The sequence below is a fragment of the Dromiciops gliroides genome, chromosome 6 (genome assembly GCF_019393635.1).
Source record: "Dromiciops gliroides isolate mDroGli1 chromosome 6, mDroGli1.pri, whole genome shotgun sequence".
Classification (NCBI taxonomy): domain Eukaryota; kingdom Metazoa; phylum Chordata; class Mammalia; order Microbiotheria; family Microbiotheriidae; genus Dromiciops; species Dromiciops gliroides.
In genome coordinates this window covers 209,782,402-209,795,955 of record NC_057866.1, presented here as the reverse complement: position 1 = coordinate 209,795,955, position 13,554 = coordinate 209,782,402, and the positions used below count along the sequence as shown (strand labels likewise).

The 13,554-nt window shown below is 39.2% G+C and overlaps 1 protein-coding gene across 3 annotated transcripts in view; it reads right to left on the bottom strand.

Moving 5' to 3' along the window:
* The window catches only part of SNX25 (sorting nexin 25), a 260,886-nt gene that overhangs the window by 218,274 nt on the left and 29,058 nt on the right, over nucleotides 1-13,554 (bottom strand). For all 3 annotated transcript variants that reach the window (XM_043972839.1, XM_043972837.1, XM_043972838.1), the window contains exon 2: nucleotides 452-536. In XM_043972839.1, the coding sequence (XP_043828774.1) occupies nucleotides 452-473 (22 nt within the window). In that variant the 5' untranslated portion in view covers nucleotides 474-536. The remainder of the gene's footprint in view (nucleotides 1-451; nucleotides 537-13,554) is intronic.

Here is a 13,554-nt window from a genome sequence, read left to right as displayed (position 1 = left end):
TAACTCTTCTAAACATGATTCTGCCATTATTAATTCAAGAACTTGCCCTTGCATAGAAATTACCATTGAAATGCAATGTGATCTATGAAGATCTGAAACAAATCTGGTTCGGGAGTCTAGGATAACACTGATAACACTTGTATTTGTTTGTTTCTTTTTCCATCTGTCTGGTAAAACAAATGGGGAGTCACCACGAACCCAGGAAAGCAGAAGGTAGAACTGCTTGACATCTCTATGTACAACTGGCATAAAAATTTAAACCCAAATGCCCACAAGGAAAAAGTTCTCACTGCTATGGACAAATAATAGAAACCTTCAACCCAATTCCTTCCATTTATTTGAATTTCAGAATATAATAACGTGCTTTCTGGAGAAATATGTATGAATGGATAGGTATGTGCCTTCCCATAAATACATATCTATGGATCTATCATTTATATCAAATCCTTACCTTCTTTCAAAGCTTTATCCATGTTATGAGAAATCACTACCCTTCTGGACTGGATAGACTCATGTGAATTTCCAGATAAAGGACTCTGAAATATAAATAGGGTATGTGTTAATGGAGGAATAAATTACATTATGAAAAACACCACCTGGCTTCAAATCCAAACAGAAGAGGAGACAGCACTGTATGTTGAGATCAATGCTGGGCTAGAAGATCAAATCTGAATCTTACCAACGGCAATTATTAGGGGGTGATCCAAAAACAAATTACATAGTCTTATGGAGCCTCCATTTCCTCATCTACAAAATGGGGACAATAACACCTGTAGGATCTACTTCACAGGGCTGTTTTCATTCCAGGAAATGAGATCATGTATACAAAGCATTAGAAAGAGCCAAAATTAAGACTATCTTCATCCGTGTCCAAAACAGGAAGTAGAGATCAGTGGCTCAAAGGACAGTCTGAGCAGAGGTGGGAGTGCTCTGGAAGAGGGGCTGGTCTATCCATTTCCTATGCAGGGACTGGGAGGAAGGGCAATCCATGAGAGAGGCAGTTATACCTTATGGTGTTGGAGGTCAGCAGAAATCCTCAAGGTCAGACATGGAAACAGTGTGGGTGGGAGAGGAGAAAGGAGGAGAGAGGGAGAGAGGGAGAGAGAGAGAGAGAGAGAGAGAGAGAGAGAGAGAGAGAGAGAGAGAGAAGAGGGGGAGAGGAAGAAAGGGAGAGGAAGAAAGAGAAGAGGGGGAGAGGAAGAGAGAGAAGAGAGGGAGAGGGAAAAGGAGAGACAGAGGGAGAGGGAGACTTTCTATGACTCTACCCTAGTCTACCCTACAAGGAAAATCAATTACCATCTTGTCCAACCCTTTCGTTTTATATAAATGAGGAAAATAAGACCCAATGAAGAGAAATGAATGACAGGCTGTGTCTTTTAATGAAGGAAATAGGAGGTAGGTTTTTGTTTTTTGTTTTTTTAAGATCAGAGACCACTGAAATTGTATGTTCCAGGCAGCAGCCTACTCAATTCAATTCAAATCAATGATCATTTATTACACACATCCTTTGTGTCAGTTGCTGAGCTAGGTTCTGAAAACACAAAGATGAGACCTGCCCAACCAATGATTGGGATTTTCTGACTGTCCCAGAGTCCTCCTTTCCTGGATACTCATGGAATGATTCTCATCAGAAGTTCATATAATATCCACCTAACCTTTAACTAATGAGGTTTATTTTAAGCAACAGAAAGAACTGAATTTTTTTTTAATCTCTGTCAAGCAAAGTGCAAAGTCCCAGGCAATGGAAGGAATTTGCAAGGGCCAATCAGACAAGAGGCAGCTAAAAAGAGATTCTAAGGCTCTAATGTTTTTATACTTTAAGATGCTCTGGGGAGGTGATTACTCTCTTGAGAATCCACTTAACAATGAAGGGAAATGCTGCTCTTCAGTATACTTTGGAAAGCAGCTTGCTGACAATAAGGATGTATAATCACTAGAGTAGTGACAGCTGATGTTTATATGCTGTGTGAGCATCTGCAAAGAGCTTTATATATATTATTTCATTTAATCTCCCAATGACCCAATGACATGAGTACTTAATTATTTGTTGTCCCCCCATCAACAAAAATCTGTCTTCTCTCCCTCCTACCCCAACCACTCCCCCAATTCAGAATGGAAAACAAAAACCTTATTATAAACATCATAAGCAAAACAAAATTTCCACATTGGGCATGTCCAAAATATATTTGGAATCTTTCACTTCTCTATGAGGTGGGCAGAATGTTCCACCATTCCACCACATAAGACAGTCAGAATTTTCAAAGATTTAGGCAAAAGATAACTTGGTGCCTTAGACAAAAACTACAAACCAATAGAACTAAAAGAAGTTTGTGGGCCAACTACCATTCCTTTTCTAGGAAGATCTTCCTCCTCTGCTAGGGTGCCAAGTTTGTTTTTGCCCCATTGATCCACTCTCTGGAGTGAGACAACAAAAGAAAACCCCCCATGGAACTGACTATGACTCTAGCAAGGCAATGTGGCTCGGTGGGGTCATGTACATTGATATTGGCTGTGGTAGTGAAGGGCCAGAAGCAAGATGAAGGTTATACAAGGTCAAAGGATTAGTTAACATACAGAAGCAAGCAGGTAGGGACCAAAGAAAGAAAGTATGTCCAAAGTACAGAAATACGGGTTGATAACAAAGAAGCATCAGAATCTATAAGGCAAGACAAGAGAGCATGACTTGGCACATAGTAGGAATTTGATAAACAGTAGTTGACCCACTGACTGACTGACGGCAACACAGGTGTGGAAGTAAGGGCAAGATTTATGTTTTCATTGATAAAAAGAAATTCCAGATGAGGAAACACCCTTCCCTCCACCCCACCACCACCACAACAACAAAAACAACACAGGTAAACACATTCTGCAATTTATAATCTTAGGGATTTGCCCAGACCAGGGCACTTTGGCTTGGTCAAAGTTGTGCCTCCACTTTTTGAATGACAACGTTTGGATAGTAACCCAACCAGATATGATCTTCTGCCTGAGTTTCAGCTGTGGACAGCTCCCCACTGTTTATGGAATTTCCTGCATTAAAAACAATTAAGTATATGTGGCAGCAGACTCTGGAAATTGTTCTCCCCCCCAAATCAATGAGGTATGATGGAGAAAGTTTTGGTTCCATCTGAGCTCCCTATTCCTATGCCCATACTTATGCACTGTTTGAACAAATTTGGAGTATGAGAATAAAAGGCAATTCCTCCTGTCAATTCTGGATAGCCATCTTGGAAAACCCAGTTTAATACAGTCCCATATTCAATCAAAGTATTTATTCAGTACCTACTCTCTGTCAAGCACTGTGTTAAGATCCTAACACTGTAAGTACTACAGGTATTACAATTATTAACCCCATTTTACTGATGATGAAATTGAGGCTGTGAGAGATCAAATGATACAAAGACAAAAGCAAAATATTCCCCAAACAAGTAATTTATATTCAAAGGGGGGAAACAACAGGTACATATATAGGCATATATAAGATGCATGAAAAGTACATACAAGATAAACTTAGACAGGAAGAAGCAGGAGAAGCCTCCTGGAGAACATGGTTCTTAAGCCTTGGTCCCTACTCCCCACCAATATTCCACAAAGAACTGAACATCAGTGTGGGCTTTCCACAATCACCATGAAGGACTTATAATTATCACCTATGTAGATGACTCCTAAATCTATAAATCCACCCCAAATCTCTTTCCCAATATCTAATCTGACACTATCAACTATCAGCTAGAGACTTGGATTTCAATGTTGCATCAGGATCTCAAACTCAATATGTCCAAGATAGAACTGATTATCTTTCTCTCTAAACCACTCTCTTACTGTCTTAAGGGCACCACCATCCTCCTAATTCCCAGGATCCCAAACTCATAGTCATTTTCCACTCCTCACTCTTCCCCATCCTCCATTTCCAATCAGTCGCCAAGTGTTGTTGGTTCTTCCTTCACAACACATTGTACAGGGATTCCTTTCTCTTCCACAAATTCAGACCCACACCATCTCTTATTTGAATTATTGCAATAATTCCCTGATGAATCTGTATTCAGTCTCTCTCCTCTCTAATCCATCTTTCATACAGCCACCAAATTGAAATTCCTCAAACATAGGTGAGACCATGTTTCTCTTCTATTCAAGAAGCTTCACTTGGGCCCTATGATCCCCAGGGATTATACAAATTCCTCTCTTTGACATTTAAAGCCCTCCCAAAGCCCCCTTCAACCTCTCTTTCCAGAATGATTCCACATTAATCTCCACTTAGGCACTCAATGTTCCAAGCAATCCGGTCCCCACTTTGTTTTCCATGTATGGCATACCATCTCCAATCTCTGTGCCTTTGCAAAGTCTCTATCTGAGTCATTTCTACTTTTCCAGGCTCCCCCAATTTGTCAAGGTCCCTTTCACATATCCCTGCCACTGAAATAAAATGCACTTGTTGTCTCCCCCATTAGAATATAGCCTCCCTGAGAGTAGGGATCACTTCATTTATCATATTTGTATGCCCAGCCTAGAATAGTGCCAGGCCCCTAACAGATACTTATTAAATGATTCATGACTGATTATTTTGTAAATATTGTATATCCAATTATATGAACACATGTTGTTTCCTACCTGTGAATTAAAACTCCTTCAAGGCAGGAATTATTTTGGTTGTATATTTATATTCTGAGTTTAGAACAGTACCTGGCTCATTGCAGGGAGCTATGAGCTGAATTCCTGAAGGAATTCAGAATTAAAAAGTACTTGCTGAATTGAACTTCTCTATTTCTCCTAGATGCAGGCACTACCATCCTTGCAGTCCCCCAAGCTCACAACTTCAGTCATGTTCTGTTCTTGCCTCTCTCTCCACCCTCCATATCCTATCACAGGGTCACAGATATAGAACTGTAAGGAACTTTCTAATTCTGTGACCTTACAGGTTAGGAAGCCCAGAAAGTTGAAGTGACACTTCCCAAATTACAGAGGTAGTAAAGGGCATAAGTAGGGTTTGATACCAGGTCTACTTTCTTCCCCTGCACCACACTCTGCAGAGCCATAGCTAGGCTAACTGTGCCTGTGATCAATTCACTTGGGGGAGAGAGGGAGTGGCCCAGCAGCCATGGGGACAGTCCAGAAAGGGGGGGGAGAGGGAGAGGGGAGGGCCTTGAGTAGAGGCAAGGAAGGCATTGTTTCAGAGAACAGTCTCATTGTTGGGAAGGGCCACCTCAAGCCTCTCTCATCCCATACCTGGCTGAGCAGGTCTTTTGAAGGAAAGCAAGACTTTCCATTCATCTCTGTAAAATTCCATTGTTGCTTTTTAACTTATTCAGATAATTTTTCATCTTGATTCTGTGGTCAATATTTTGTCACAAAAACCAGTGGAACTCTGAAGGAAAAAAAAAAATCTGTAAAGGATTTGACATATAAGGTAACTGGGAACTTGTGGGGAGGGGAAAAGAGAATTTTGCTCCTGTCATCACCCTCCAAATATAGGACAAAACCTAAAAGCCTCCCACTCCACTGCAGAATAAATCACTTATGAAGAAAAAGCTTTATGCTTATCAGCTTGCTGTTCTGCTCCTAAATAACTTCATCTTGGAATGTACTGCCATGTTGAATTAAGATCCACTTTGTTTGCCTAATAGCTAGCTAAAGGCATTCTCTCTTGGGGAGGCAATAGCCAGAGAAAATGCATGCCTAAGGACAGAGAACTCTAGCACCATTAACAACCAGGCAACCAGGAACTACCTGGAACCTAGACACATACACACCTGATCCTCATTGTCCATTATGTTTAAGTCTGACATTGCTGACTGTGCTATTTCTAGCGAGTACAATCCAATCAATTTGAGGCAAGGCTTGTATCTTTTTCATGGTGTTTACATGGACCATCCAGGTATCACAATTCATAAGCAAAAATACTTTCCCTGATTTTAAAGAATAAAATAAAATAGACCGTCGAATATTTTTCTTTTAATGAAGGCTAACCATGTCACATGACTTGATATTACAAAATACCATCAACCTCTACATATCCACTGGGGGTATATGACAAATACAAGAAAGCAAATTGGTGTAGGGCAAATAACCTTGGATTTGGAGTCAAAAGATTTGGGCTCAAATCCTGACTCTGCAAGTCAATTCAACAAGCATTTATTAAACTCCTATGATATACAAGGCAGTATGGTAAGCACTGAGGATACCAAAAAAGTGAAAAATAGTCCCTGCCTTCAAGGAGTCTACAATCTACTTACTCACCCGTGTGACGTTAGGCGAGTCATATAGGCAAGACTCTGGGACTTAGTTTCCTCATTTGTGAAATAAGGAGGTTGGATTAGATGATCTAGATTCCTTCTTACTCTACTATCTTAGGATTCTTTTTCTAACGACGGTCTCTAGCAAATGGACTAAACAGCTTAACAACAAACAGGAAGAGAAGAAGCCACAAATTAAAGAAACCATTTTTTTCCCTTTCTCTGGAAAATTAAAAAGTCATGAAGAAAATTTAAAAGCAGGTTTTGATAGACTCATAAAATACATATATGGGGGGGGGGCAATGAGGGTTAAGTGACTTGCCCAAGGTCACACAGCTAATAAGTGTCAAGTGTCTGAGGCTGGATTTGAACTCAGGTCCTCCTGAAACCAGGGGCAGTGCTTTATCCACTGCGCCACCTAGCTGCCCCTCCCAATCGCATTTTTTCTTTTTTTTGTGGGGCAATGGGGGTTAAGTGACTTGCCCAGGGTCACACAGCTAGTAAATGTCAAGTGTCTGAAGCTAGATTTGAACTCAGGTCCTCCTGAATCCAGGGCCGGTGCTTTATCCACTGTGCCACATAGCTGCCCTAGACTCAAAAAATCTTGTTGTTTCAAGGGACCTAAGAGTTCATCTACTCCAATTTCCCACTGATTCACTGAACCTTCTAGGTAGTGTCCTTGACAGGTCATCCAGACATAAGGATCATTCTAAAGAATGAAAAGTAATCTTTATAATAAACCAAAATATCCCTCTCTACAACTTCTGGCCATAAGTCCTGGTTCTGGGACGCACAAAATGTCTTCCATGTGACTATTTTTCAGACATAGATAGTTATTGTGTCTTTCTGTATTTTTTTATTTTCCAAATGAAATATTCTTCTTTCAACTAATCCTCATCTGACTTAAAGGACTTGAGTTATGATAGCAGAAAAAAAACCCAAAATGTTAATCATTTTAACAGCCAGGATCAGCATGAAAGCCGTCACAAAGAACAAGATTCTAAACTAAAGCTTTTTCCACATTGAGAGTGAGTCTTAAGAAATTACAATTCCCCATGTGGCGCAGTGGATAAAACAGCAGCCTGGATTCAGGAGGACCTGAGTTCAAATCTGGCTCCAGACACTTGACACTTACTAGTTGTGTGACCCTGGGCAAGTCACTTAACCCTCATTGCCCCGCTCCCCCCAAATTACTATTTCCTACAGATAAAAGCAAGCCAGCTTTGAAAGTTGCATGCTGAATTTATTATATAACTTGAAAAGGAAACCTAGCAATACATAATAGAGGTTTTTTAGTTCTACTTTGTATATGGAAATGTTCATTTTGGGGGATATTTATTCAATCTAGAATAAAATAAAAATAATATTTTAATTTTTAATGATTGGTAATTGAAAAATAAAAAAAAGTATTTAAAGAACACGTCACTGTGGTCTAGTCCATTAAAAAATGAATTGACTCCCACAATTTTATAAAATGAAATGATTCGAGGGGTAGGTAAGATTTATTTCTTTTAATTCAAACCAACACAGATTGATAAAGCCTTTACTATGGGTCACATGGATTAGTAAAGAATGATGAATTTGGAGCCAGAAAGAGCTGGGTTTATGACCTATCTCTGACCCATACAGGCTATATGACCATAACTAAATCCCCTAATCTCTCAGCTCTCCAGACACCTCTCTAAAACAAAAAATTGAAACTAATCTGTTTGTCTGCCCTGGAAGAAGGAATTTCTACACTGGGGATTTTCTATATTGATGAAATTACAAGTCTAGACAAGCCTCTTCCCCAAAAAATATTTAAAGCAGATGTCTCTAGGTACTAGAGATCTAACGGCACAATGGCAAAAATGAAGTGTAAAGCAACCAGTGAAGGAATTGGTATGAAGGACAAAAATGTTTCCTGAGATTATTTTTCCTTAAAAAGAGATAGGCTTGGGGCGGCTAGGTGGCACAGTGGATAAAGCACTGGCCCTGGATTCAGGAGGACCTGAGTTCAAATTTGGCCTCAGACACTTGACACTTACTAGCTGTGTGACCCTGGGCAAGTCACTTAACCCCCATTGCCCTGAGAAAAAAGAAAAAAAAAGAGGTAGGCTTAAATCTCCTGAATATGTTCTACCTTCCTGGACCCTCTTATCCTTGTCTATAAGGGAGGCTCTTTCTACAACAGTGGCTCCAAGCCCGGTGACTAAATCAAGATTTGGAAAAGCCAGATTTCTGGTTCATGTTTTTATAGTTTTAACTATAAATGACAGAGGACAACTTTTTATTTCGTTCCAAGAATGACAAGTATCCATAGTCTGAAAATTCTTCATGCTGAAAGAACACACAACTGATAGGGAGCCATGTTGTTAGGTTGTTTGTGGTTTGTTGTTGTTTTTTGGGTTTTTTAAACTTATCTATTTTTAGATCAGGAAATGAGAAAAGCTGCCCTTTGGAATTTAAACCAACAATTTTTCTGAAGGAGTTCTTTTCTTGGAATTCAAGTATGCAATTGCATTCAAGGAAGATTAACACCATACTCTTTGAGGCTTAACTATAAAGTTATTTTGAAAGAAATTGCTGGTGTTTGGACATTGTGCCCTAGTAGTTATAGCCAGAAGGAGCCTTGGCGGAGACATCTAGCCTAACTACTCCCGACCCCCCACAACTCAACTCCCCTCCTGTTTTACAGATGCTGAAACTCAGACACCAGAAAGGCTAAATAAGTTTCCCAACATCACCTAGATAGCAAATGACAAACCCAGAATTCAAACCCAAATCCTTTGACTCTAAATATGGAGCTTGTTCTTCTAGATGCAGACATGAAACCACTGTGCCCACTGTTTACAACTTCCAAGGCACGAAAGAAATCCAGCAGCAAGAAATCAAACAGCCAGCCATGGCAGATAGCTGTCTCCTTGAATTGTGTCAGAGGAACAATCAACTTTCCAGTGCAAGACAGTCAACCACCAAATGGCTTTGTGAGAATGTATTGAAGTGCTTGGGAGGGGTCTGCAAGGTGGTAAAGATAAATTGGAAGTAATAGACAGAAGAGGTAAGTAGGTTGGGCCTTTCCTATCCTTTCTTATCTTACAATACACTCAGGCAGCAATAAACCCAACTGTTGTGCAAGTGCAAATACTGCTTCAAAATAATACACCTAACAGAGGGACCATGGGAAGTTAGTAACACTAATACTCCTTTGTCCTTCATTCTCAAAGAGGACTGAGACATTGGGAGGTAATGTCATGACTTGCACTGAATTGGAGTTAAATGAGGTAGGGCTGTGCAAATTCACCAGCCTCACTCCCTCCTCCAGAGCCATCTGGGTCCAGTGGTTTATATATATATATATGTGTGTGTGTGTGTGTGTGTGTGTGTGTGTGTGTGTGTGTATGTATGTGTGTGTATATATATATATATATATATATATCAGGACAACTGGAGATGGCCCCAGGTGTTTTAAGGCAATTGGAGTTAAGTGACTTGCCCAGGGTCACAAAGTAAGTGTCTGAGGTGAGATTTGAACTCAGGTCCTCCCAAATTCAGGGCCAGTGCTCTATCCACTGCACCACCTAGCTGACCCTAGTAATACTAATATACTCTTTATGGGGTTATGCAAAATGCCAACCATCTAGAGAAGTATGTGGAATTATTCTACAAAAATTACTCAACTGCTTATGCCCTTTGACCATGTAATCCTACTATTGGGTGTGTACCTCAAGGAGGCCAAAGGCAAAAAAGGCTCTTAGATACTAAAGCATTGAGTAGTACTTTTCATTCCAGTAAAGAACTAGAAACCAAGTATGGAATTGATCAGTTTAGGAATGGTTGTACAAAATGTGATTTATCAATATAATGGATTATTACACTAAAAGAAATTATGAATACAAGCCATTTGAAGAAGCATGAGAAGATGTGTATGAACTGATACATAGTGAAGAAATCAGAACCAAAAGAACAATACAAAGACTACAATAATGTGAAGGAAAACAACTCCAAAAACTCATTAAATATAACAATCAAAATTGGCCATTGGGGATAGATGATTAAATGCAGCTACTCTCCTCGATAGAGAAGAAGGGGGTTGCAGATGCTAAATACTGAATAAGCATACAAGTGTAATAAGTGTGTTGGTTGGTTTTCCTTGACTGTTTTTCTTTATTACAAGAGATGGTGGAGGGCAGCTAGGTGGCGCAGTGGATAAAGCACTGGCCCTGGATTCAGGAGGATCTGAGTTCAAATCTGGCCTCAGACACTTGACACTTACTAGCTATGTGACCCTGGGCAAGTCACTTAACTCTCATTGTCCCCCAAAAAACAAAACAAAGCAAAACAAAAAACAAGAGATGGTGGAAGAGTAAAACAGAATGTTATATTATAGGGGGAAATAACTATGATATAAAAGCAGCTGGAATTGATGAATCTTTTTAAATACGTCAATCGATTTAAACATCTATATTCATGGAAAGAGATGAGCAGTAGGTGAGATCATCAGTATATTGCCTAATTTATTGATCTGTTTATAAATATTTGTGTTATGTTAGGGATAATGCCAACAGTTGCTGTTGTAAGGAAGAATCATTATCAAATTCTGAAGTTAGGGAAACTTTGGCAAATAATCATGTGTTAGACCCCCATGGCATAGACTCCATGCTGGATGTCATTGTGTGAAATTTGTTATATGTGGGTCTCTTCTGAAAGGTAAGAAGTCATTCCAACACATAATGTTTGCTCATGGGCACCAGTGTTTTTAATAAAAAACAAATAAAACTGAAACCAGGGAGAGTGAACTGTGGCTTTGACTCAGAGAACTGAATTAAGATTAGCACCTAGTTAGCCAAAATAATTAGTTAAAATAGAAAGCTACTAGATGGTAGGCTAGCAGAAACTTTTTGCCTGACTTCCTCCAATATATTTTGTGATACTTTCCTCAAATTACAACTCTAAAGGGGAAAAAAATATCATCTTATTTAAATAAATGAGAGAGTGAGAGCGAGAGCGAGAGCGAGAGAATGAAAATGAATGTGTGCCCAGCACTGAGCTAAACCCTAGAAAGCAAACAAAAGCATACTAGACAGTCCCTGTTCTCAAGGAGCTGACATTCTAATAACAGAAGAAAACACAGTGTTTCACACATGGTAGCTTGCTTGGAGGTGTCCAAAAAGTGCTGTGGAGGAGTGTCACTTAGCAAGAGAAGAACAAAGCTGGCCTAGAGTAATTGGGAGCTGGGGGAAGCCCAATTTCCTGGTGGGGAGCGAGTAGAGGTGATGACCCACATGGAGACAGCATGACTGGAGATGAATGAGATATGGAGACAGCACAGCTATAGACGTCTGGGAAATACTTAATGTCGAGCTTTTATAATCAAATTAGTAACAGCAAACTAATGAATTTAGTTGTTCTTCCATGTGATAGAAAACATTCCCCTATGGTGATGCTATAAATCACTTTCTAAATTTGAAAACAACTTCTAATTTTCAACAAGGATGACATTTATTGTGTTATAGGGAATTTCTTACAGGGCCTTTCAGGCTTCCAAATTTTACTATCACAAATAGATTAGGAAATATAGTGCAGTGGAAAGAGCATGGGTTTTGGAGGAAAGAATTGTTTTCAAGTCTCAGTTCTCTCTCTGGGCCTCAGTTTCTTCATTTGCAAAATGAATGGCTTCTATGTGGTGAATGCTAAAGTTCCTTCTTGCTCTAAATCAGTGATTTTTTGAGGTAAACAATAATATGATGTCCCAAAAGTTTAAAAATTTAAGGTTCTTTTATCTTTTTGTTCTAAAAAATTAAGAAATACTTGAATTCAGTTTGAAAATTTTTAAATCTGGACACCTCTGGTAGGAGAAGCACTCCAATTTTCTAAGTGTAATTTCCTTTATTTATTTTTTTTAATTTTTTGTGGGGCAATGATGGCTAAGTGGCTTGCCCAGAGTCACACAGCTAGTAAGTGTCAAGTGTCTGAGGCCAGATTTGAACTCAGGTTTTCCTGAATCCAGGGCTGGTGCTTTATCCACTGCACCACCTAGCTAAGGGTAATTTCTAATGTGAATAGATTTGAAATCAGACAGGGATTTGAACACTAAAATCCTAATGCTGCATTTGAAAGCATATAGTTTATACAAATAACAATGACGGCACAAAGTAGCAATGGGAAGGAAGAATGGAGAGAAGGGAAATGGGCAGAGAAGTAACTGGAAAATATATAAGGTTGGTACATTGTATTTATCCTTGAAAAGGTTGGTTGGCAGCCAACTATTGTCATAACAACTGACATTTCTAAAGGGTTTCAAAATACCCTCCTCAAAACTACTGTGGGAGGTAGGTATTTACTCTGAATACGATTATCTTTACTTTGAAGATGGAGGAACTGGAACCCAGAGAGGGTAGGTGTCTTGTCTAGGGTCACACAGCTAGTAAACATTAAATTTGGATCTTTTGCTTCCTCTGAATACAAGCCAAGACTTTATTTTCACTATAGACACTACATATCAACTTAACATTTGTCCCCTGTTACAACTGTGGAGGTGTTGTCCTGCATTTCCAGAAGTAATTTCTTTACCTAGGAGTCTCCCTGTATTAATGGTTCTCAAAGTATGGGCTGCAGAATCCCAGGGGTCCCTGAGGTCGCAAACCATTTTCACAAAAATACTAAGACATTAAAATATGACTCCCCTTTCCATTCACATATTTATATAGGCTGGATTTTCTTCATATACTTCAGACAAAACATTATCACACCACATTGGATCCTGAAGCAGTATATTATAATACAGCTGTTTTCTATCGAGCCAGACAGTAAAGAGTTTAACAAAACTCTGTTAATGCCACTAATCTATTTTTTATTTTAAAATTTTCATTAAAATACTATTTATGTTACTATGCAATGGGTTTATTACTGTCATTTTAAAATGAATTAATAAATACAATGTTAAAAATGTATCAGATTTTGGGGTAGCTAGGTGGCACAGTGGATAAAGCACCAGCCCTGAATTCAGGAAAACCTGAGTTTAAATCTGGCCTCAGGCACTTGACACTTACTAGCTGTGTGACCCTGGGCAAGTCACTTAACCCCAATTGCCTCACCAAAAAAGAAAAAAAGTATCAGATTTCATTTCTACTATGGTAAATATCAGTAGCTATAACCCCCACAAATAAGAGCTCCTTGAGATCATCAATAATTTTTAAGAATTTGTAAAGGGGTCTTGACACCAAAAAAGATTGGGAACTACTTATGTAGTCCACAGAAATGAGAGGTCCCATCCCAATACCCTAGAGATAACTGGAGAGCCTCATTTCATACAGAGTTCTAGGTGAACTGCTTTGGACAGAAG